Source organism: Harpegnathos saltator, unplaced genomic scaffold (assembly GCF_003227715.2).
Source record: "Harpegnathos saltator strain DR-91 unplaced genomic scaffold, Hsal_v8.6 scaffold418, whole genome shotgun sequence".
Classification (NCBI taxonomy): Eukaryota; Metazoa; Arthropoda; class Insecta; order Hymenoptera; family Formicidae; genus Harpegnathos; species Harpegnathos saltator.
Window position 1 is genome coordinate 97,940 of NW_020230226.1, and position 26,113 is coordinate 124,052.

Below are 26,113 nucleotides of genomic sequence, written 5' to 3' on the forward strand. Positions count from 1 at the left end.
GTTGAAAATTGACGGCTTCGGAAAGATGGCAGGCGCATTGACTTTTCTTCGCTCATCAAAATTCTCGCCTCAAAAGGTCGACTTACAAATCTGGTAACTTTACGTAAAGCCCGTATCACACCGGTAACGGAGACTGAAGACCGCGAGAGCGCTAGAAAGCCGAATTCGAGCTTGACTCGTCCCCCAGTCGTCCGAGTCCCATCTTCAACGGCCTGCTGCGGTCTTTGCGCAGGGTATCCCCCGATTACGCCCAATTGGTCCGCCGAGAGCCGGCGGGCTGCGAGCCGGCGATTCCAATCGGCGCGCGGGACCACAATTTCTTTTCTGTCGCCGTTTAAGTGTAACACGGACGGGCAGAGCGGCGGGCGATTTCCGTGCCGCATCGCCCGGAGTACGGCGGGCACGCGTCTCCGCGGGCGAGGGACGCGGACGTCGGAGGAGCATCGACGAGGAGGCCTCACCGGCGCCGCCGTGAGGCCCCGATGGCGGTCGATCGAGAAGAGGCCGGAGAACGAGGAGGCTGCGGCGGAGGCGGCGGCTCGAGGGCGCGAGGGGTGACGCGCGGGGAGAGAGCGGGAGGCAGGGAGGACGCCGGCAGCCGTCCGGAGGATCGCGTCCGCCCCCGAGACGCGAGTAAACGTCGGTAAGAATGGCGATTCGGCTAATGTATTCCGCGGATGTGCGCGCTCATTATTCAGCGATAATTAATTGACGGCTATAAATAAGCGGCGCGTCCGGGCACCGCGTAAATAAATGGTTCGCGCGCTGCGCAATGGTAATGGTGACTTTGACGGACCGTTTAAACTGGAATAAAGCAGGGTAACTCGTTTCCCCCGGGCACTCCTCGGGTCCGGGTCTGCCCATCGCCCGGTAACGAATATAACTCACCTGCCACGCCGGCCACGCTCTGCAGCGCGTCCGAGAGAAGCTCTCTTTCTCTCTCTCTCTCTCTCTCTCTCTCTCTCTCTCTCTCTCTCTCTCTCTCTCTCTCTCGCGCGCGCGCGCGCGCGCGGGCCTCACAGATATTTACTCCTTCGGGACTCTTTTTCAAATCCCGCGACCCCGAGAGAACGAGCGAGAGCGAAGAGCGAAGGGCACTCCGGGCATTCCCTCGTTTCCTCTTTCAACCCCGTCCTCCTCCCTCCCCCTTCGTCCGCCGAGACTCGCTGTCTCGGACGCGCGCGGCGAATCTATCGCATTGTCTCGAGGAGACCGCACCCCGCGTTGAAGTTCCCCGTGACTCTCCTAGACTCCGATTGGAATCCTCTCAATTTGTCGCACCGACATTGTTTATTCGAGTAAGAATACCGCTCTTATCCCAGATATGGATTTCCTTGTTTAGAAACGAAAGAGAGGAACGCCACCCGAGCAAAAAATTGTTAGGGCCATCCTCACGAAGCATAAGGCCTCGATAAGCGTGAAAGTAGGACGCCTTAAAAAGGGATGCCTCATTATTACCACATCAGGTCCCGAGATGGATCTTTTAGAGATATCTTATCCATAGATTTTAAAGCAATAAGGCTTTGATCGGGAAAGCTGAGAAAAGCCTTAGAAGGATTTTTTTAGGGATGCCTTAGATTTAATAAACAAGACCCTGATAGAGGGAAAACTGTTAAGGACCTTAGAAGAATCTTTTAAAGATACTTTAGATATACAATTTTATTAGTTTTGTTAGTTGTCATATTCATTAGTTTCTCCCAAGGATTTTTCTAGTATTGCTTTTGTTTTGAAATACAGCAATCTTTAATAAAAACAGTAGCGAGATTTTTATGCATAAGAAATGTTATATTTTATTATAGTATGGTATATTAGTATAATATGCTACATTTTTAAAATAAAAAATTCTTGTTGCATACTAACAAGGTTATAAAGAAATAAAGAAATTACAGTCTAAATTTCTTGGAATGAAAAGAACGAATATCATTACTCAAGCAATAATAAAAATATTTCCTTATAAGACCCTATCAATATTGCCTTTTAAGGCCTTGTTGATATTGCCTTATAAAGCCCTTGTAATATTGCCTTATAAGGATCCGTTAAACCATTTGTTACTCAACTTGTCTTTTTATCCCTACTAGAGCCCGCGATTAATGTTAGGAAAAAATAATCAGGCCCTTACCAGAGTGCCCTATTAATTTTTTTACTCGGGTACGGAGACTCCTCGCGATTCCCCCCTCGATCGGTGCCTTCGGTATTCCTTTGTCAAACAGAACATTACATTGTTGTACCGACTACTGCATTCGATAGAATAAAATAAAAAAATAAGAAAACGCAATACAGAATGTGGAGACCAGAGAGAGAGAGAGAGAGAGAGAGAGAGAGAGAGAGAGAGAGAGAGAGAGAGAGAGAGAGAGAGAGAGAGAAATATCGAGGGAAGCTTTGGGTCCCCACTGAGAATCGCGTGCTTGAAACGCTGCGCTTCATCCAAGCGGAATCTACCTGGAGAGAAACCCGACACTCACTTAGCTGCATGAGCTGCCAGATGAGTCCTCAGGAATTTCCCTCGCGCGAAAAGTCGCCCGCGGATTCGTCCGGTGAGATCACATATCGCGTATCATTGACGCCGGAGCGACTTCGCGGCAATCTCTCGTTAGCATCTGGCACGACGCATAAAACATTTAATTACGATGCTATCGCGGGCGCGATAACGCGCGCCGTATTGTTGGCGCTCTCTCTCTCTCTCTCTCTCTCTCTCTCTGTATCTCTCTCCGCGCCCGGTAATGACCGGTGGCTTCTCTCCCCTCGTTCACGCCCACCGGCCGCGTCGTACAATGCGCGATTAATCTCACTCGTAATAAGCACCGACGAGCGCTTGTTCGACCTTTCGGTCAGCCGGGCGAGTTAGCGAGTTAGAGCGGCCGTTGATAAAGTTATAGCTCGCACGCGATTTGCGGCCGACTCGCGGCGGCGGCGGCGCACCGGAAGGATGATATAGCCCATGATACGCGATGAAAGTTGACGTTTTTATAGACGAGTATGTGGCAGCGTGAAAAATAATGTCCCTCGGTCGTATCATCAGCAGCCTCTTAAGCGGCGGCCGGCGCGCATGCCGCGCGTAATAAACGCGCGACGTGTAGTCGCAAGAGCGTGGATTATGCTCCTCCGGAGTACGACTCGTACGCAACGGGCCTTACCTTCGATATTATTACGAGCAAAAAGGAGGGAAGAGAGAGAGAGAGAGAGAGAGAGAGAGAGAGAGAGAGAGAGAGAGAGAGAGGGACGGACGGGGAGGAATGCATCCGAGCGGACGCGCGGTCGGCGAGGAGCACCGGGAGTCTCTCGCGTCAAAGTAAAGCAGCTCGCAATTTCTGCCTGGCATTATCGCGATATTTGAGAGCATTCCGAGCGACGTAGTCGTAACACAGCAGCCGCGCGCGCGTGCATCGCAGCTCGCGCCAAGGTCGCGTCGGATTAAGCGGGCGGCGGCAATGACGTACGTGTCATTGAACCAGCGACGCACCGCCGAAGCCGCTGATTCTCGAGTTCTTACGACAGGTAGCCGCGGCAGATACGCCGGGACGGCCAACAAAGTCCAGCCCCGGGGCCGTAATTGCCACGCGGCCGCGGCGCCATTATTATTTCATAGCCGGCGCGGCTCGAGTCCTCGCGCGGCCGAGGGCCTAGATGGCGATGAAAATTACAAAGTTTCCGCGCGATCGATCTCGATCGCGCGCGAGCGCGCGGCCGAGAAATCGCATCCCGTAGCCGGCGGAGAGAGCCGATCGTCGCCGCGGAATGAATATAAATCTGCGACAATGCGCTGGATTAAGGCCGAGTTCACACCAGCCACGTCTGCGCGACGCGACGCGACGCGCCGCGTCGCAAGCAGGACTCTGTCCGTTTCTCGATCCTGCTCGGTGGAGCATTCACGTCTCTCCCGTCTCCCAACTCATCGTAGCGATCGAAAGTCCCTCTTTGTTTTCATGCTTGATACGATTTTGCAAGTCGCATGAGTTTATAATCTAATTTCCTCTAATAAGCGAGACTCAAACGCCCGGCATAGGTTGATTGCCAGAATAGAAGTGACTTTAGTCTTTTTCTGGTTTTTTTCTTTTTTTTTTTTTTTAAATAAATGCAACACGGTTCTCTCGGTTTAGCGCATTGGCCCGTCACTTTTGACGTTGCGTTAAAGTGTCATTCATCTGCCATGGCGGGTTTACCTGCGTGATCTCGTGCGGCGCTTCGCGCTAATGTAACCTCATTTGCGGACGCACCCCAACCGCTCATTTCTTCGATATTAGTCGTTTCACGAATGAAAATTACGTTTATTAACGTCGGACGTCGCGCTGCCGCGGAAAACTTTATTCCGCCTAACAACACGTCATTTCGCGGTGTTTCACGACGGAGAATGTTAACACAAATTTTTGATTTATTTTTAGCCCGGAGATTTATTTTTAAATGCAATATATTTTTCCCTAATTCTAACGAGGTTCAGACAGAAGCATCTGTGCTATAGAAAAAAAAAAAAAAAAAAAAACATTTCACGAAATTCCGTTTCTCTCACGACAAGCACACGAACAAAGCATCCCGCAGAGCCAAATTTTCCCTACCGCCACACATCTCACAGCCCCGACCTATCAATCAAGCGAAACAAGAAAAGAGGAGACAATAATCGCGACAGGCGATCCGATAAACGCGGGACGAATGTTTCGCCAACAAGCATCCGATCAGCGCATCAAACGAGCGTGTCGTCGTCTCAGCGGCCATTCCGGAGAGCATTTTAAAAGAAATGTGGCCAAGGTTCGAGGACAGACTGTCGTCCGCGGGCGGCTGGTGTGAAGGCAGCCTTAACCGACGATTAATGCGCGGATGCGCGTGCGGACGACTGGGCCGCGGGTCGATTATTAGAATTCAGGAGAGCGGCGTGTCGGGCCGCTCTTTACGCGCGTGTGTGTCCCCATTCGGATGAAACATGGCGGCCGATCGAGATACCCTTGCGCGACTGGTGTTAAAGCGAAGATCATTCCGCAGTCCTTTTAATTGGCCGCGCCGCGCCGCGCCGCGCCGCGTCCGGCAAACTTTTACTGCCGCGCGCGCGCATGTCGGCCCGCCGTTTCGGCGAGAAATAATACAATGAATCGAAGCGTTATCGGACGGGATCTCGGCCGGGACACGGAATCCCGCCTAATAACCTCTTCGCCGATCGACATTGTTATGGCGCGGTCATTAGAGGCGCGTCCTCGCGGCGGCCAAAAAACGCGGGACGCGCCGTCGTTTAACGGCCCTTACGCGGCCGGGCCTCATCGGCGCGTACTTATCTCAAGGGACTTGAAAATCCGGTCGCATTAAGATATCTATCGGAACAACGGATGTGCGCCATTAAACTTTTACTTTATTTAGTGCCCGGGGAGCCTGCGCTCCGCACGGCAGTCTCCGGGAAGGTAGCGCTGCCTGCCGGCGGGCCGGCCGGCCGGCCCGCCGGCGGGTTGCAGAAAGAGAGACAGAGACGAAGAGCGGCAGAGAGGGGCGAGAGTGAAAAAGGGGAGGAAGAATGACGGCGCGCGGGCTCTGTCAGTAACCTCCGCAAATAGAATCCTTCTCTCCTCGCCGTTCCGCGATTGTTTTTCAACGTGTAATTATTATTTACGTTTGCCGCGCTAATGGCCGCTCTCCCCTCCCCCCCCCCCTCTCTCTCTCTCTCTCTCTCCCCCTATCAATTTATCCATCTATCTGTCTGTCTCTTTTCTCTATTTTTCTCGCGAGATACGACGCTTAGAATCGCTAATGCGCGTTTTACCGGCTCGACTAATTGGATCGAACGGCGATTAAACGCGCGACACGGTCGACCGGAGCCGTCGCGGTACTCGCGCGGTAGCTCGTCGGCTGCGGGGGTAACGTCCTCGGCGACCGCCGCCCCCGAGCATCCCCCGATGCCGCTCGCGAGTCCGCCGGACGAAATCGCGCAGGAACGCGCGCGCGCGATTGTTAACCGGCTTATTTCCTACGGCCGTGAGGCGAGCGCGGCGGACGCGGCGGCCTAACCAGAGAGAGAGTTACGACCCCGGAGTTCGTTATGCATGCATAGGCGCGAGCATAAAACACTGGAATCGCGCGCGCGCGCCCAGCTGCGACATTCGTCGCCGGGCTTTCCTCCGTTTCCCGCCGACGACACGGCGCTGCCGCGCCGTCGACCCTCCGACGCGCCCGTTCTCCTCCACCTTGTGGCCGAGAGGCTCCGTCCGGGCCGTGGCGGAAGCACAGAGGCGAAGGAGCCTCGCCTCGCGGCGACGACGGGCGTCGTTATTCGCGCTGATTTACTCGAGGGTTTGCCGCGGATTTACGGATCCACCCTTGCCGGCCGCACGGGCCGCGCGCGCGCGCGCGCGAGAGAGAGAGAGAGAGAGAGAGAGAGCCCTTTCTCGTTAGCCGCCCACATTATATTACCCATCGAACGGGCATACATCATTTCCTCTTTACGTAAGTATCTATAACAGCCCGAGAAACATTCGCAGCTCGCACGCTCGGCCACGCCGCGAGAGCACTCGGCGTGGGCCGGCGCGGCGCGGGTGAAGCGCTCGCGACCGCGCCGGAATTGATGTACTGCGTCCGGGGAACAATGCCTCGTACCGGCCAGACGACGTGCTGCATCGCAGCCAGGGCGGGGGGGGGGGAGGGGGGAGGAGGAGGAGGAAGAGAGCTCGTCGCGGAGGGCGCCCACGTCTCCCGAAAATGAAAGACACGAGCGACGGTGTCCGGCCATTGTGACACGCGACACGCGAGCGCTGCGTCGCGATTTACGTCGTTATATTTAGCGGCTTGATGACGAGACGGCCGCGCTGCTGTCGGCCGTTCCGTCGCCCGTATCAATTTATTAGCGTTATCGCTATCGCGCGCCGTTGTCCCGTTCGATCCCGTTCCTTCGCGCGCTGCTTGGCGCTCGTCGACGCTATATTTTTCTTTCTCTCCCTCTCCCTCTCTCTCTCTCTCTCTCTCTCTCTCTCTCTCTCTCTCTCTCTCTCTGTGTGTGTGTAGCGATATTTTTAACAACCTTTTCGGCACGAGCGTCGACTGCAGTCGACAGCCGCTCAGCGCTCACTTATCTTGTTATTAACTCTCCGTCGGTCTGTCAAGCTACGTCTGTTAAGATAGCAAGCGCGATAAGTTCGGAAAGCGCACGCACAGGAGAGACATAGCTGTGTCTCTTATTTTGATGTTGTCGATCAGATCGGGGTCTCGCGTGGTTGCTTTCCGCGATTAGAAGGACTTATTCGCGGACATTCGGCAGTAACAAGTTGCTTTTAATTGCTGGGTCAATTTCGACACGGCAATGTCCGGGAGACACGCGCGACGATTGGCGCGGCTTTTCTAACGTGATCAGCGATGCTTGTACGTCAACATAATTTCTCGCTTTTCGGTCGCAGTATTTGTAGTTCTTTCATTAAGTGGCGCAGCGCGTGAAAACGCTTCGCGCGGTAAGGTTCTCCCCATCCAAAGATGTAAAACGGACAATAAAGCGAAATCTGCATTTTGCTATCTCAACGCAACGCAATTTCCTTCACAATACATTCGTTACCACTCGGTTCAACATAGCTGGACTTTAACCATCCCGAGGACTCTTGAAATACTTTTCCAGCGATGCAGAAAAATTAATTCGTAATTCTGAAAAAATGTGTCGAAGTGAAGAATGGTCCACCCAAAAAAAACGTAATTTCAAAACAAGCGGAATTTTAGAGGATTTTATTCTTATATATACCTCAAGCAGCCTCAAGAGGATTCCTCTAAGATTAAGAGAAAAATATTATAAACAAATTATTCTTAAAGTTAGAAGGATTATTTAGTCTTTTTTTAAGAGGATTATTATTTATTCTTACTGCTTTATTCTTACTGATACTAGATAATTTTAAAAAATTATTATAATGTATAGCGAAAAGTAATATGTAATATGTATTATGGGAAAAATTTTTTCGGATGGATCGTATGAAAAAGAAGAACCAGTCATCTCTCGCTCTCTCTCTCTCTCTCTCTCTCTCTCTTTCACATCTCCGAACCGGAAACTCACAACCGTCGATGGTCGTGTTCCACGTGACCAGCAGCTCCGCGCCGAAGGGGTCAACCTCCGGGACGCGGCAGGCTGGGGGGTACCGATTGGAAATCACTCGCGCGACCCAACACCGGCGGTCTCGTCGGCGGAGTTACGCTAAATGTGGGCTCGCGGCTTCATGGCGTTCACGGTGCATTGTTACACGACCGGCGATCACGATGTTATCTGCGGGCCCGACGTTGTCATGAATTGCAAGACGCCGGCCGCCGCGAAACCGCGGGCGGAAACGGGGAGGTCGAGACGAGAGGAGGAGCTCGCGCGCGGCGCGGCCGCTTCTCCTCAGCCATCCGGTCGATTATCTCGGCGCTGCCGTCGCTCACGAGGCGGCATTGTCTCCGCTCGACCGCGGCTGCGGCCGATGCTTAATGAGACGTCCGATTGCTCCCAATTATACGTACGGCCCGCTAACGAATCGCCTCGTATAAATCTCCGGCCGCGCCATTATGTCGCGCGAAATTTATGCGCGCCGACGGAATCGCACGCGGAACCTGCGAGCATACCTCCGAATCATCGTCGTCTCGGGACCATCCCCTCCGTCATGATATCCGCCATGATTGCGCTCAAGTCGATACGCTCTCGATGAGCACTTGGAGCACCTGTGGCCGTCCGGGGCGCGCGCGCAAAGTCAACACCACGGAAGAGGAGGGGGAGGGGGAGGGGGAGGCACCACCGACTCCTCCCGGACGTTTGCTCCATTAAGCGTCTCATCAAGCGAGATCTACAACAGAAGTCGTAAAGTCGTGAGGGAATTGACGAATCGCAGTCGATTATCTCTTAAAGAGCACTCCTCATAAACTATGTTTATAGCAAAGTGCGAGAATTGATCTGTTTTGTCATAATGTCATCACTGATAGTGCGAACAAATACCTCTGGCAAGGAACATCCGTGAAGTGTGTGTCTCCGACTTCGATACGATACTTGGTATATTTGTAGAATATAAAATAAGAGACCCATATTTTCTGGTCGGCAGTGGCTCAGGTTTAAGGAGTGAAACTGCCCCTCAAAGTTCCATCCCCTTTATGCTATCTCGATAATTATTGCAGATAGGAGAAAGTGTTTTAAAAAAAAATTATACAATTTTTTATGCCGTACAATTTTTGTTTAAAAAGACCTTTTCTATCTGCAGTAATTATCGAGATAGCATAGAGGAGATGAAATTTTGGGAGGGCACTTTCATCCCTTAAATCTGAACCACTGCCGATAAAAAAATATGGATCTCTTATTTTTGGCAATTATTTATATCTTATTACTCTACAAATATGCCACCAAGTTTTGTCGAAATCCTAGATTCCACACACTTCGCGGATGTGAGTTACCTTTGAGGAGCCGCGCGCTGAAAGAGTAACTCGCGGAAGAGACGGATTGCGTTAATTAATTACCGTTACCCAAAAGATGCAATCGCGTTACGATCGCCGTTGTTAAGAAGAAAAAAAAAAGCAACATCGTCAGCAAGTATAACCTGTAACGGTAACACGAGAAACGCGTAACTCGCACCCCCGCGCACACCTCCTCATGCCAGCGAGACCAGCGAACGGCACTCGCACACTCGCGCGGCGTTCACCCCTCGCTCACCCCTCGCGGTCCAGGAAGTAGAGGATCCTCCGCGGCAACCTTCCGCCGTAACGCAGAAATTTATCGCCGGCCGCGAAAACGCGTCTTACTGCGGGAGGCGTACTCGCGGACGACAACAACGAATAGGTACTTAAGTCCTGTAAGATGTTCGGTCGGGGAACAAGCGTGGATTCTACCGGTTCTTAATAATTGCGGAGCCCGGCTCCTCTCTCTCTCTCTCTCTCCCTCCTTGCCTCTCCCTCTCTCCCTGCCTCTCTCCTTCGCTCTCACGAGGGCTTATCTCCGCTGCGAAACGCTGCGAAAGCCAGTCGGCTGCGCACGGCAATACCGGGATAGTCCTCGCATACCTCCGGCCGATACACTCCCGACGCCACGACAAAGCCAGCCAGCCGCCGGCCGAGCGCGCAGCTTCGTCCTTTCGTTTCTCCGCCTGCGATACGCAAACGCTGCGACAAGTAGAAACAAAACGCCGCGCGATTGCTCCGCGTCGCGAGAGCACGTCGACTCGCGCGGCGGCCCGCTCCTTGTCTCCACACGCGAGCCGCGTCGTCGTTGCGCGTTGCGCAATCCGCGAATGTTCCCTCAAACCGTTACGCACAAGCGCCGCGCGGTAACCGCTCGTTAATCACTCGTAAGTGGCTATTAATAGACAACTCATTAATAGCCCCCGACGGGACGAACTATTATCCTGTTGACCGGCCGGCCGGTCGGCCGGTCGGCCGAGCGAAAATTACCGCCGCGATCATGTTATTTCCTATCGCGCGAGCGAGCCAACAGTTACATGTCACGATCTCATTAGTCGCCTATCAATTAGACAAAGCGCGCCGTGACGAACTATCAATATCCCCGGCGAGTAATCCCGCTGCGTGGGACAGACGGAATCGACAGTATGGTATTTTTATCCCGCTCCGCGGCGCGCGCGCGGGGGTCTAATCGCGTCAGTCACGAGACGGAGGACCTTTTAACCGTGAAGTCGTCCTCTCCGCTCGGAGGGAACGAGACGGAGCGATCTATCCGAGGACGCGGAAGACGGCTGAAGAAGAAAGAGTCGCCGGGCAGGCGGGGGAGAGACGGTCGACGCGAGACGGAAAGAGAGAAAGAGAAACACCCGGAGAAAGACAGCGACTACGAGAAAGAGAGAGAGAGAGAGGAGAGGAGAGAGGGAGGGAGAGAGAGAGAGAGAGAGAGAGAGAGAGAGAGAGAGAGAGAGAGAGAGAGAGGGAGAGAGAGAGAGCAGGAGACACGAGACGAGAGCAGAGGAGTTACGAGAGAGTCCTGGTCCGCTTGACAGTGAGGTGTCGGGTGGTCGGAGCCCGGCTTGCTGTCAGCTTGTCAGCCTGTCAGCCCACGCACGTTGGCACCGTGGCGACCGGCCTCGTGTGGATTCACACACCGACACCTCGCGCCGCAGCCGCACACACGTCGGACGCGCATTGTTACATACGCGCGCGCACGAGCTGTTCCGTATGCGCTTGGAGTCGCGGGATGCGACGACGCGATTCGCGGAGAGAGAGAGAGAAAGAGAGAGAGAGAGAGAGAGAGAGAGAGAGAGAGAGAGAGAGAGAGAGAGAGAGAGAGAGAGAGAGAGACAGCCGTGGCCGGTCATTAGTCGCGGCACCGTCTCGCGCGTCTGTCAATCTCGCGGCCGGGCCGCGATTCGTCGCAAGAGTGCCCCTCGCGCTTTTTCTCTCTCTCTCTCTCTCTCTCTCTCTCTCTCTCTCTCTCGTCTTGCTTTGTCCCCGCGGTGGAGACCGCAGAGAGTCGCGCCTGCCTAATAAATCGCCTAATAAGTCGCCTAATAAGCCGCTCGGACGAAAAAAGCTCCATCTCTCTCTCTCTCTCTCTCTCTCTCTCTCTCTCTCTCTCTTTCTCTCTCTTTCTGACATTCTAATATTTATGATTATACATATGTTTAGAAACATTAAATGATATTTTCGTATTTTATATTTTATATCAATTTTTTCCAACACTTGAGGCAGGAGAATAGTACGGAGAGAAAAATATTTAGTCGGATGAATCACGTTTTTGGTAAAAAAGAAATCAACAATTTAGAAATTCTGTCTGGAAATGCCAGAACTCTGTGTTTAAATTAGCCAGAGATCTCTCGATACCTTGGATCGAATTCTGACAGCTTGAGCAGCCGGAATTTCATAGTCATTCGTATCTCTCCAGAAAGTTATTTCACTCGACTAAACATTTTCTCTCTCCGTATATTTCCTCCTCTCTTTTATCCTCTCTCGACGTGATACGCGCGGAAACACCCAGCGAAAAGAAACTCTCCCGTCGGCGTCTCGTGCTCGCGGACACAACTGATAGGCTACGCGTCCGGTGCGATCGCGCGTGTCAATCATCGACACGGCGACGGTGGTCCATTCTGTTCGGCGGCTCTTAACGAGCCTTCCGCGCCGAGAACGAGAGAGAGAGAGAGAGAGAGAGAGAGAGAGAGAGAGAGAGAGAGAGAGACAGGTGCTGGCGCGGCCGATGCCCTTAGGAAATCGGAGGTGAAGGGACACCGTGTGTGTCCGCGAGGAAACGCAATCACTCTGAATGGACTCGATCGTACGAGCGCGATAACCGGCTGGCACCGGGGTCGAGGGATTAGATGATTCTTACGATTGGAATTCTGCCCGGCGGCGAGTAAGCGACGCGATTGTAGATAACGATTAACGGGGAGAGCGCCGAGAGATCGATCGGCTCGAGCTTACTCAATTTTACACGCAAAATCTCCGATTTTGCGCGACCCGTCTCACTGCTGAGTCGCCAGCATCGACGTACAATTTAATTAGCCTTCAAGTCCTTATTAGCGTCAAAGCGATGAAGGGTTTGATATTTTAGGCTTTCGCACGATTTGCTGAAACGTTTGAGAAACTTGAACGCGGCTTCCCGGTGTTGCGGTGCCGCGTCCAAGGATTTGTCTCTGAAGCTTCGTGAGCCGCGATGTGCTCACGAAACGTCGAAAACAAATTCGTGGAAGAACGACACCAAGCTGCGAACCAGGTCAAAGGACGCATAATGGATATCGGGAAGACGTAGCACCCGAGAAAGAAATATTCTATTTGTAAAATAATTTTTCCCATAGTCTCATATTCTGAGTGAGATACCTTTTACAGAAGAAGGATAATATGTTTGTTCTTTTGACTATGTTTCACACAATTGGTTATGACGGACATCCTTGTAGCTATTGGCTCCAGTTCTACTTGTCGTAGAACTGGAGCCAAAAGTACACCTATATATACATATTACTTTTCGCTACATACATTATAATAATTTTCTCAAATTAACCAGTGTAACCGGTAAGAATAAAGTACAGTAAGAATAAATAATAATCCTCTTAAAAAAGGGATTTATTAATCTGCGTACAAGAGGAAATTTATATTAAAATCAATAAGATTTGCATTACACATGATATGACATATAATCCCTCTAACTTTAAGAATAATGTGTTTATAATATTGTTCTCTTAATCTTAGAGGAATTCTCTTGAGGAATCCGTATATAATAATAAAGTCCTCAAACATTTTAAAATGATTCCGCTTGTTCTGAAATTACTATTCCTCTCTGAGCAAGCAATGTTTGTCAGAGCCATCGCAAAAGTCCCGTGCCACCTCCAGTTGGCGAAGAGTCGGATTTTTTCGCAGGTATATCCCAGCCGAGTAAGACCGGCAATGCGGCGTCGCAATGTTCGCGTTGGCGAACCGTTGGTAGTCCGCGCCGTCAGGAAAAATCGGCCGCACGCAGCGGACGCGGACTTTCGAGCGCGTTGGAGCCCGCGGCCGCGAGCGGCAGGCTCGGCAAAAACCGGCGGCGGTGTCGTGGTTGTATGTGCACACATTGTGCGCCCCGGCCGGTGAAAATTAATATCGCGCTCGCGGCCCCGCGCTATCGACCGATCTACGTGCGCCTTTTCATTGTGCGTAATCGCGCGCGCGCGCGCGATCCAGTTTTCCAATGGCTCGACCTGGCTGCGCGCGCGCGCTCTGACGTCAGTCGCGTTATTTCCATTTTTAATGCAACCGGTTCCCCGGCACCGTGCCGCGTCGCACCGAAATGCAGCAAGGCAAGGAAAGAAGCTTGCGCTTGCCGGCCGGCTTGCACGGTGCGCCGCTAATGCTCCGAGGCTGGACTGCACTTTCATTACAATTATCGTCCGTTGCTACCGGCCGAATGGTTACGCGCTACTGTACTTCGGAAAGTATATAATTTGTCCGTAGAGAGGGAGGAGTCCATAGCGCGCGCGCGCGCGCGCGCGCGGGAGCGCGAAAAACGTTTACTTACGATATAGCGAAACGGTATATTTAGGGGAACGCTCCGTAATGATAAAGACCCGCGCGCGCGCGCGCGCGCGAGATTGTCTCGAAGATGAGCGCGCGGAACTGCGGCAGGCGAGCGCAATTATCGATAGTATATCTCGATGATATCGGAGTCGACGCGTTATCATGTAGCGCGCACGGCGCAAAAAGGAGCGCAAGACGCGCTCGCGAGTCGCGCGAGTCTTGCGGCATTCCAGCCGGCCCCGGCGATTCCGGCCATTACGCGAGATTTTCTGCCATTAAGGCTCAATCTTGCGTGGAATGGAGGAAGAGGTGCGCGTTACGCCTCCGCGTGGCGGATTTTTCGCGGGTCCCTCCAAAGTTGCCATTAATTTGCCGCGATTGCGCACGCCGCTCGGCCAATTAATGACGCCCGCGGTAATTAACAGCTACGCCAGTACCGGCCGTCGCGCGCGATTCTGCTCGGCTCGGCTCAGCTCAGCTCGGCTCGCCTCGCCTCGCCTCGCCTCGGCTCATCGCCCGTCGTGACCGCGTATCGTCCGCTGGACCGAGGAGAAAGGAAAAGAGATAGATAGATAGATAGATAGATAGATAGATAGATAGATGGATGGCTAGATAGATGGATAGATAGATAGAGAAGAGAGGGGAGGAGGGGGGGGGGAGAGAACGTCGTCGCCGCAAGTGCTTTCCGTCTGCGCGATTCCCGTTGTTTGCACGTATTATCGCGCCGCGGAGATCTCGCGCGCTCCGCGCGCGCGTACGTCCGCCTGATCCGCGGGGATTCCGAGTCGCGGGGTTCACGCGCACCCCCGAACGTATTATTATCCGGTAACCCATCTTAATTGACCTCACCCTAGGCACGAATCGCCGGTAATCGGCGCGATTAAATCGGCCGATCGAGCCGGCGCGCGAGCTACGTATATGATAATTCAGCGGGTACCCGAAGCCGAAGCGGTCAATGGTCGCGCACCTGTTCTCTAAACTTCCACTCGCCGCCACCTTCTCTCTTCTTCACTCCGTCTCTCCTTCTCCCCGTGTGTCTTCGGCTTTCTCACTCGCGCTGCGTCCTCGCTTGCACGTTGTACGCGTACGGTCGTTCCTCTTCTTCTTCTTCTTCTTCTGCTTCTCCTGCTTCTTCTTCTTCTTCTTCTTCTTCTTCTTCTTCTTCTCCTTCTTCTTTTTCTTCTTCAGCATCCTCCGACAGCCTCTCTTCCTCCGTCGGGTCAAGGCACGTCTAGGCTGTTGGGAGGCCGTTTACCCCTTAGCCCGCTACACAATACGTCCGCAGCCCCGCTTCTCTCTCTCTCTCTCTCTCTCTCTCTCTCTCTCTCTCTCTCTCTCTCTCTCTCTCCCGGCCACTCGGCTGTTGGCGTATCGCTGATAATCTCGTTTCGTCATTACGCGATCGCGGATGCGCGATAAGAGACGAGCGCGCGGTGCCGCATGAGGCAATCGATATCCGAGCAAAGTGCATGCTCGCTTCATCCTTCGCCGGCCGATTGAAAAGTGCGAATACCGCTGAGAGAGAGAGAGAGAGAGAGAGAGAGAGAGAGAGAGAGAGAGAGAGAGAGACTAAATGCCACCCGTGTGCGCCGCGCGCGATCCTTGCGCGCACCCCTCCGCTCTTCTCACTTTTCTCTCCCTCTTGAGAGGGTGGGGGTGGGGGGGGGAGGAAGGACGACAATGATCCGACGGCCCGCGCGGACACGGTAAAGTCAGGCGTCCCCGGGAATAACGTTAGAAAGCGATAAGTGCGGGCAAGCGGTCGCACGACGGCGCCGAGTCACTCGAAGAGACTACCGCGCAACGCACGACTCGCCGGACGATTTGTCAAAGCCGGCCGGCCGGCCGGCCGGCCGACTCGTTACGTAACGCTACTCGCATTATAGATAGATCTTACAATGCACGACAAGCGCGGCGCGATACGCGCCGATCTCGGCGATACGGCGATCGCGAGTATCGATGACCTTTCGAGCGGCATTCGACGGATCTAGCCGGCGGATTTACATCGATACCGCGTGTAGTTGTGACGTCTCGCGTCACGCGGCTCTGAACAATCGCGGAACAAGGCGTGGGGCGTTTTTACGCGACGCGCGGCGAACATTGCAACGCTCCAGCCCCGCGTCGGTGTGAGCGCGCGCGCGCGCGCGCGCGCGGCGATTAACATGTCGCGATAGGCACGTTAACAACGTCACCGCGCGACGTAGCCGCATACTTGTTGCGAGAAAGCAATCAAATCGTACGCGACTTCGGCGAGGCGTACGAGCACGATTAATTATCCTTGTCGAACGGTTTTCACCGATGCATCGTCCGCCTGCGAAGATTAATTGCCTCGAAAGCGACTTTCTGGCGACAAACGGCGCGAGCGACGTCGTTAACGCGCCGCCGCCGCCGCCGCCGCCGCCGCCGCCGCGAGACGGCGGGGAAGATCCTCGTCACGCCACGTCAAATCCTCCCCCCGGCTACGGCCCTGCCTGACAATGAGCGAGACCCGAGCGACGATCAATTATCAATCAACTGCGAAACACTCGCGCTGTGAATTCATCGTTATAATTGTATCCCTCCGTGGCGGAGGGGGAGCACGCGCGGATTGGAGTCGGTGTCGGCAATTGATGTATCCGAGGCGCGCTTCGCGAGCTGTAATTGCACGTTTGCGCGTTGAAGAGTTCCGAAGCTTCCGACTCCTCCATCCGACGGTTTCGCGGCAGGATTAATTTCGAGGATCGCGTCAAAGGAGCTTCGAGCATTCGGACGTCGCAGTAATATTAATCTTTATTCACGGAAGGAACAATATACCACGATAAAACGACAAGATAAAACGACGGATCAAGTGGAGAAATACGAAGGAGGTTGAAAGAAACGAAGCCACCAATCTAAGCGCGAAGTACAGGTTCGCTTTGAGAGCGAACGCTGTTGAAAGGATCGACGTAATTAGCATCGCCGCGGTACTCGACTTTCGGAAATTTTCGCAGCGATTACGCACAAAGCGCGATGCAGTATATATACTCTCCTAATTCTCCAGAAACATTCAACTGGACAAGCTCGAGTACGACCGAATAGCCTAAAGACCCGAATTAGCTCCTAGATCAATCCGCCCCCCCCCCCCGCCCCTCTTCGGGAATATTCGCACCTGGAGCTTCCGAATAAATCAGTCAGGTGGCAAAATCGGATCTTTCTCTTGAAATGAAATTTCCTTCCTCAAACACAAAGCCTCAGATATCCTCCTCAGCTCCCAAGCAACAGCGCCGAGATTCAGATCACCAGATGCTCATCATCTGCGCAGCGCGCGCGCTCGGTAATTATATCGATACGCATATTCCGCCATTAAGCGCGCGCACCACCCCACGCGCACACACACGCGCGCAATCGAATCGAATCGACTTCGCGTACTCGCTTTCATAAATACACGCGCGCGTATAAAATCGCGCGCGCGAGCTTTATTCGGGAGCCGGCATGCGGCCGGCTATATCAATTTGTAGACGCGTGTGCGCTCACGCACGCACGCACGCACGCACGCACGCACGCACGCACGCACGCGTGTAGCCTCGCTCGCAGGTAGGACTCGTGCGCGCACGCGAGAGAAACACCTACACGATACCGTCCGGTTCCTCGCTCGCTCGCTTGCTCGCGCTCACGCTCACGCGCGGATCCGGGGAGCCCCTTGTAGTCCCGGATCCCTCCCGCCCCTTGGCCTCCCTCCGCGGCCGCATGCGTTATAATCTCGATATCCCATATATCCACGTACAAGACATGCCTCCCATTTTAAATATACCATCGTGTAATTCATAATAAATGACTTATAAATGCAATGTACTTTTTGTGTCGGGGCATCGCGCGCCCGTTGTGCGAGCGACCGCATCTCGGGCCCACCTTCCCCTCCCCCTCCTCCCCTGCCCGTCCCGCCATCGCCGCCGCCGCCGCCGCCGCCACCGCCGCCGCCGCCGCCGCTGCGCCGCGCCGCCGCCGTGTGTCCGCGGTGGAGATACGCACACGCGGTGGTAGCACGCATGCCACAGCCAAGCCACCGATACCCCGATGATCCCGGGATCCTTGCGCGCGTCTGTGTTCCTTGCTTTATTATGTGTAACGCGCATTATACGACGGCCTCGCAGCGGCGCGGCGCGGCGCGGCGCGGCCCGGCGCGTCCCCGACGTCGCTGATTTAGATAAATCGGAGACGGCCGTGGCGGAGGTCAGCCCGCGCGTACCTCATCGCGGCGCACCGGTCGCGTTTCCGAGAGTCGCGCGGCGTTAAATCTCGCTGCTGTGCCGGAGGCGCGCCTCGTCTCTCCCCTCGTCTCGCCTCGTCTCGCCTCGTCTTGCCCGCGCAATTTCAGCCGGCGAGTCCGCCGCTCGGCTCTCCCACGGAGCCGGACGTCCGACGCCGGACGGCGACTCCGATTCGTGCCGAGCCTCCGTCAAAGGACGCCCGTCAAAGGACACTGTCTCGCGCGCGTCGGAATGTTCTCTCGGGGGACCGCCAGCACCGAGAGTCCTTCTGCGCACAACCGTTCCTATTAAGAAGAGAAAATGATATGCAGAGGCCCGTGCGCGCCTCCGTTGAACTTTGGTCTCGGTGACAATGTCGCGACTCGTGCGTCTGACTCTCTCTCTCTCTCTCTCTCTCTCTCTCTCTCTCCAGAGAGAGAGAGAGAGAGAGAGAGAGAGAGAGAGAGAGAGAGAGAGAGACAGAGAGAGGCCGAAGGACATTTACGTGAAATACGAGGATATTGCCGCTTGGCGCGCACAAGCCGAGCTCCTAGTCGGCGATCCGGCCGCGACGTATCCTGCAGTTTGCTGCGTTTATTAAACATCTAACAAGTGCGCGGCTAAACGAATCGCGCACGGGAGGAGGCGCAGGCCAGATTCTCGTCCCTCCCTGGACCCCCCTCGGCCATTCATGCCGATGCTTAACGCGCACGAATTACCACGGCGGAGAGAATAAGAGGGAGGGGGGGAACGAGAGGGAGAGAGAGAAAGAGAGAGAGAGAGAGAGAGAGAGAGAGAGAGAGAGAGAGAGAGAGAGAGAGAGAGCCGGTCCAACGGACGTTTGTATTTCTCGCGTCCGGTTTCTCGCGCGAGTCCAGGACGCGCGCGCGACGCTGCGTGACCGAAGCCCGCGCGTGGTAAAAGAGACGCGGCGAGATTTATCGAAACCCGATGCGGCGAACGCGCCGATATATGTCCCGGACCTCGACGCTCGAAAACGCTCTCCGAAGAATCGTTCCATACTGAAAATAAAGGAGCTCCGTCTCTCCGCCTGGCCGCGCTCTCGTCGACGACGCGCCCGGTGTGCCCATGTACGTGCGCAGAACGCGCGCGCGCGCGCGCGCGCGCGAGAGAGAGAGGGAGAGAGCGCGCGTAGCAGCAGGGGTGCGATTAATCGTCGTAAGCAATCGCTTATATCCTGGAATTTTAATTCGCAGTCAGTTAAGCGCGCTTGTAGCCGCTAGGAACGAACAAAACGTCCTCGTCGTCCGCGTATATTGCGAAAAGCGAGATTCGAGCTCGCGCCGCAGGCTCGAGAAGCTTCTCCGAGATACACCTAGGCGCGCGCGTATATACGTGCATCTGCCTGCCTGCCTGCCTGCCTGCCTGCCTGCCTACATCTACTCGCCAGATACCTACGTTTGAGAGATCCAGCTAGCTCTCGCCTCTCCCGGCCGGCACCTGCGCTCGCGCTCGCTGACGCGACGAAGCGGTCGTACCGGTCGGTCGGTTGTAAAAGTGTCAACGGCCACGTACACCGGCTTAACTCGGGGGGCGAGCGGAAGGGGGGGGGGACACCGGCGCGATAACGCCCGTAATAACGCATCTCTCGCGCGATTTTCGAAGGTGCTAACGACGTCGAGTGAGCGAGAGGAGATAGAGAGAGAGAGAGTGAGAGAGAGAGAGAGAGAGAGAGAGAGAGAGAGAGAGAGAGAGAGAGAGAGAGAGAGCGAGAGGGGGAAAGAGAGAGAGAGGGACAGCCTCATCAATGAGGTCCGATATCGGAGCGGGGCGTGTTGCCCCGCGCTGTCCGGCCGCTCCTCCTCGTCCTCGTGATCGCCTTGGTCGATCGCTTCGTCGTCCTCCTCCTCCTCTTTCTCCTCCTCGTCCTCCTACTCACGTGACACACGACTCGCGAAATGCACGCACGATACCGGCGCGGTGTATCTCGCATTATAATAGGTGGGACGCGCCCGCGCGCTCATATCGCGGTAAGACGGCGCGTCCTGCGCAGCGGGGCGCCCCGCTAAATAATGCAATAACGTAAGAATTATGGCAACTTAATGATACTTTATGTATAATTATGCGCCCGTGCGTTGCGGGGCTCGCGGATGCCGACTCCCCCGCCGCCCCTCTCCGTTTCGGACGGATGCGGGTGGTAGGTCCGCGAAGGACTCGTTTGCTCCTTCGGACCGTGAGCGGTTATTCGATGTGTTCTCCTTCGCCCTTCTCCCCCGTCCCCGCCCGGATCCGCGTAAATGTACCGCGCTTCCGTATCGTAAAATGGGAAATCCTAACGCTGGAAGGGAATAGAGAGAGATCGTCCTGCGGCGGGGGTGATTTTTCGCGCGAGCGACACGCGCGGAAAATGCATGCTAACGTTACTTGTTACACAAGTGTTGCTCACAAGTGTTGGAAAAGTTCGTAAACCCGCGAGTTCGTCCCTCTCAAAAGTTCAGCAGGATTTACTCGTGAGGCAAGTAAACTGTGGGAAATCAGGAGGGCAGGGAAGTCGAGCGCGGAGTGAATCTCCGATTCACGGGAGGATAATACGTTTGACACATCCCAGTTTTGTTGTCATTAAAATTAAACCTTTTCTCAGGTATTAATCAAGGCTGCGAAAAATATACCGCCTCGGCCAGAAGTCGAATCCGGACTTTCCTAGCCCGAGATACATTCCGAGTCGCGGAGCGTTCAACACTTTTCGCGATTATCGCGATTTCGATTCAGATCGAAGCCAAAGTTTCATTCTTTTTCCTACTTTTTCTCGCAGTATAAGTTTTATAATATTCCTGAAGAGAGCATGAGAGAGAGAGAGAGAGAGAGAGAGAGAGAGAGAGAGAGAGAGAGAGAAAGAGAGAGAGAGACAGAGAAAGAGAGAGGGTTCTTGACGCGAGCTTTCCTCGGACTCGCGACGGGTTTTGTTTTAAGAGCAAATATTCTTCTGTTCTGGGGACAAACTCCAGCGAGAGGAAGGAAAGTAAACTGGGTGATCGCGTCTGCCGACATTTTCCTCTGCGCATCGGGAGACACGAGCGATCGTAAGTAAGGGCGTCGGAGAGAGATCCCAGATTCCGAAAGCAGCGCACGGCTCGCCGCTCACGTGGTTTACGGCGAGCCGGAATAATGATCGTGCAATTACGCGTAATGAAACAATATTGCTTTACCGCCTGGTAGAATGCCGCGGCGGTTTATTAATTTTTATGAGATAATTTCGAGAGCGAGAGCGGGCGGACGCGCGAGCGCGCACACTCGTGCGTTTAATATCTTCCTCGCGAATCCATATAATTTGCCGCCTATCTCGGCTACCACATATTACAAAGTCTCAAATATGTACACGCGAGGACGAAAGGGGGCTTGGCGCGAGTGTGTCACGCAATGTAACGAGTGGCCGCCCTTCGAGGCTTTGACGAGTCCGCTGACTTTGTGCGCCTTTTCACGCGAAAGGAAGGCGCCGGGAGCGGTTAATTTAAAACATGTTATATGCAAAGTGGCAATGGTCCCCGCTGTCGCGACCATCACTGTCGATTGCCTTAAATATCCGTCGATGCGTGTTGGCCGGATTCAAAGGATCGGTCTCTTTATCCCCGTCGTCGAGGCGAAAAAGGCGGGAGAAAAGGGGAAACAAGAAGAAGAGGAAAACGCGAGGTAAACCCGCGAATACTTTATCGCTCGCCCGCCCGCCCACGTCCGCGCGTTAATAAATCTTCGAAACGTCCGATGCATCGCGCCGGAGAGCCGCCGCGGCGGCGGCGACGCAGAGGAAAAAACGAACACGGCTAATCGCGAAATTAACGGCTGCTCGCACCTGCGGAGGAGATTTGCAATGCAATCGGCGCCGTCGGTACCGCGTCTCGGAGCGACCCGACCCGATGGCAGCCGACCTCTGACTCGGCAAACATATTGATTTATTAAAGTGCACGTATGCACACGTACACATTACCACGCCGGGTGTATCCCGCCCGCCACTGGCAGTGCCGGCTAATAGGCGGTTATTTTCTTAATAGATTTCCGTTGCCCAAAGAAATATTTAACCGGTGCAGCATCGCGCCGGCGCCGCCGCCGCCGCCGCGCTTGAAATTGAAATTGCAGCTTGTCCGCGGTTACAAAGTCCGGCTTATTTGCGGGCGCAGAGCAGCCCCGGTCCGCGACGATAACGGCCCCGGTCGCGCCTCGAAAATCCGCTCGCCGCGAAGTCGCGCAGCGATGAGAGCGCAGCGATCGCCGACGCCGAGAATCGAGCGCTCCCGTCGTCAAAATTCAACACCACCGCCCGACCGTCTCGCACCGCCCCGGCTTCCTGTCGAGACGCAACACGGACCGCATTTCATTGCACCCCGCGCCCCGTCGCCGCTCGGACGCATCGGAAAACGAACTCGTGAGACGCGATCTGAAGCGCAAGATCTATAAAGTATCTTATTAGACTCGGACGCTCCACGCCGACTCGGAGGACGTCGGGCGGGCTCGCGAGGGGACGAGATCGGGGGTGAGCGAGCCTACGAGGAAGAGAGAGAGAGAGAGAGAGAGAGAGAGAGAGAGAGAATAAGGTTGGTAATTTATAATGTGTAATATGTAAAGTGGTAATGGACGGCCGGTTGTAGCGGTTCGATGCAAGCTGGGACTTGAGGTTGAAAGAGAGTCTCGAGGCAGGCGAGCAGGCAGGCAACTGGCCGCGAAGATGTTGCGAGGGGGCACCGTGGGGCGAAAGAGCGGGAGGGGTCCCTCAGGGGCGTCGAATGGGGTACTCGGCCCCGAGAGCGTAACGATGGGGGATGAAGGAGCGACGGAGACGACCTGAACGCGAGGCGCGACGAAGAGCGAGAGAAAGCGCCAGCTACAAGCGGGTAGGACGAAGGGAAAGAGAGAGAGAGAGAGTGAGAGAGAGAGAAAGGGAGAGAAAGTGAGAGGGGGAAAGGGGAGAGAGAGAGAGAGAGAGAGCATCTCGGAGAGCCGCCACTGCTTGCGTGTCGAGCCTTAATGAATGCAAACCACGATCCGGAGGCAGCCCGCTCGACCTGTTGTTTTCCAGTCCAGATAGCCTATAATTTTTATTGTCACGGGAGAAATAGCAGCCTGATGGAGGCACGGCTTATCTCGGTCCTCGTTTTGCGTCCCAGCCATGTTCCGTACGTTTTGTTGCCCTCTCCTTAGCCCTCGCACCACTGTCCTGCCTGCTTCACCCTCGCTGTCGGCCTTTCCCTCCAGCATGTTGCTCCTCTCCGCGCGCTTTCTCACCCTTCCTTCCTTCCTACCTATCTACCTACCTACCTACCTACCTACCTACCTACCTACCTACCTACCTACCTACCTACCTACCTACCTACCTATCTACCTACCTACCTACCTACCTACCTACCCACCTACCTACCTACCCACCTACCTACCTACCTACCTACCTACCTCCGGCTCTCCCGCCGTGTCCGCGATTGCGATTCCCCCGTCTCATTTTCGATCCTCCTCGATCGACGCCACCGGACGTTACGCACGCACGGCGAATACGAGATAGCGTATCGCGTGCTCTCGCGCCGGAAAGCGCGCGAGGATGCGAGGATGCGCCGCGCAAATATATCTCGCGCGTACGCAGGACAGCGTGTGAATTCGAGCGGCCGATTTCCCGCGGCGATTTCCCGCATGAGAATCGGCGTCTCGAATGAGACGCTTTATCGTACGAGAAATCGCGAGAGAGCGCGCCGGAGGATGGGCCCGGTCGAAAAACCTGTCCGCGAGCAACGGACACGCTCCGATGACAAGATGAAGACGACAGGGTGACAAATATCCGCCGGTCGCCGCGACCGGTCACTTGTACGAAGAGAGAGATAGGGAGACGTCGACGGCGCGGCGGCGGCGGAGGGGCGAGGGAGGGGCGAGGGGCCTATCGCCTCGCTCCGAAGGCGCGCGTAATCGTTTCCGAGGAATCGCATCGGGGAAGATCCGATGAAGACACGTCAGATCGCCCATAACGATTATCCGCCGGCGAGCCGGATCGTTGGCCGCGTGCGGTGTACAAGCAGCCTTGTTATACGCGGGGAGATGCGCCGGCTGCTGCATTGTCGGGTATGCCGGTGGTACACAAATGGTTTCACGGAATCATACGGTGGCGAATGACGGTGCTGATAATGACGACTTGCAGCGAGTACACGAGTGAAATAAATGGCGGCCTGCGAGCGCAGCCGCTTTTTCAGGGAATTCGATATTCACGCGCGACCGCGAAGACGCACCAAGACAGATTTGCGATGCGCAACGCAACGCCGAGACCGAGCCGTGTAATTCGGGGAGAACTGGTTCGTTCGCTCCGTCGCGATTTAAACTGGATTACGAGAACGCACGTCGTGGACTGCGCGGAATACGCACGGAGGCCGCGTCGCCGCGAATCGCGGATTCATTAATAATTCGGAGAAAATGAGTTCGTTCTAATGTTGCTGAATTTTTCCCGTCGGACTGAACGAGAATTGGGTTGTGGGAAAAAAGAGAGAGAAAATATCGTTCCTAGGAGAAGCTGTTACTCGCTTTACCTTCTTTTCTTTTGAGTGCTATTTGCTCCTTCAACAAGGAATATTCTCTTAATTGTACTCTTAATTTTCTAACTGCTTATATAATTTTATTTTACTTATTTATTCGTATTTAACGCTTTATACGAAGCACGAATCTGACTTCGATGACGCGACAAGCGAATATCGCGGACGATTCTCAATTAAAGTCGCAGTGGAAAGGTTAAGACGTAGACGCGACAAATCTTGGGAAGCTTCTACCACCGTGCTTCTCTTTCCAACATTACAAAAGCATATCGTAAAAAACAGAAAATTTATACACACACACACACACACATATATATATATTTACGATTTTTGTCTGAATTTAATAATCTCGAGGATTTTAATTGAAAATCCTCGATCGTAATGTCAAATTCACCGAGCAGGCAATTCAGAACGTAAGGTAAACGTCCAAATGGCCGAACACGTCCTAGTATCCAACTGCTTTGAGAAAAAAAAATATTTACTATTTATTTTAATAATAATGAATGAAAGTAATAATTATTGTAAAAAAAAGTTGCAATATTTGACGATTAGTTGGAAAAAAATATACCCAATTTGATACTTTTGAAATAAAAATTAATTAAATAAGTATGCACTCATGATTTGGCAACATAATGGTCAATCGTTGACAAATTCATTAAGAGACAGCGTCTATATTCATATTATTTCCCGTTTGCACATACTAATTTTCTAATTTTCTAGTCAGACATTGGGGCAAATTTTATCCGAACATTGGACCGTAATCTGTTCCAACTGTCCAGTCACTGGTACATTAATGCGCTTCATTATTTGTGCAACTATTTCATCAACAACAGATATATACATTGGTTTAAATTATTTTTTTTCTATTTAAGAGAATCTTAAGTTTTTGAATAAATGCAAATATTTACGCCCAAACTATTCTTAATATTGCACGTTGCATCTTTTGTGCCGACCTGCGCTTAAACACGTCCGGTTACTTGGGACATTTACCTTACTTTGAGCTAGTTTGATACTTGCGACGAGAACGCACGACGCAGAGAGTCGTGCCGGTGCGTGTATAAACTCGTGAAATGCTCGAAACAAGCAACATTCACTCGAGTGCGGTACACATTTTGCCGCGCGTGCAGCTGCTTTCTACGCAATCGATCGCCCTCAATTATCTCAGCCGAGTTTCGACGCGACTGAGCAACGGCCCGGCGAGTATCTTCGCTCTTCGCGGAGACGCCGTCGCTCGTCACATCGAGAGACTTTCCGCCCGGTTTGGCTCTCTCGCATACATAGGCACCTTCTTTTTCCATGCACCGCACACACCGTTAGCGGCGTTAGCGAGGCGCTTGCTCGAATTTTTACCAGCTGCGCCGTACGTGACGCTCCGCACACCCATTGTAACCGATCGCCACATCGGACCGCCGCTTCCGTGGGGCATCCGAACTCACCACGTCATTTGTACAACTCCCGCCATTTGGATATAATGGAATCCTTCCGAGGTCCGCGCGCGCGAACACG

At 53.8% G+C, this 26,113-nt stretch overlaps 1 protein-coding gene across 1 annotated transcript in view; it reads right to left on the reverse strand.

Annotated features, from left to right (window-relative positions):
* Positions 1-8,759: 8,759 nt before the first annotated feature.
* LOC105185340 (uncharacterized) overlaps positions 8,760-26,113 on the reverse strand; it is a 55,643-nt gene continuing 38,289 nt past the window's right edge. The window contains exon 5 of the mRNA XM_025301441.1: positions 8,760-8,866. Coding sequence (XP_025157226.1) covers positions 8,760-8,866 — 107 coding nt within the window. The remainder of the gene's footprint in view (positions 8,867-26,113) is intronic.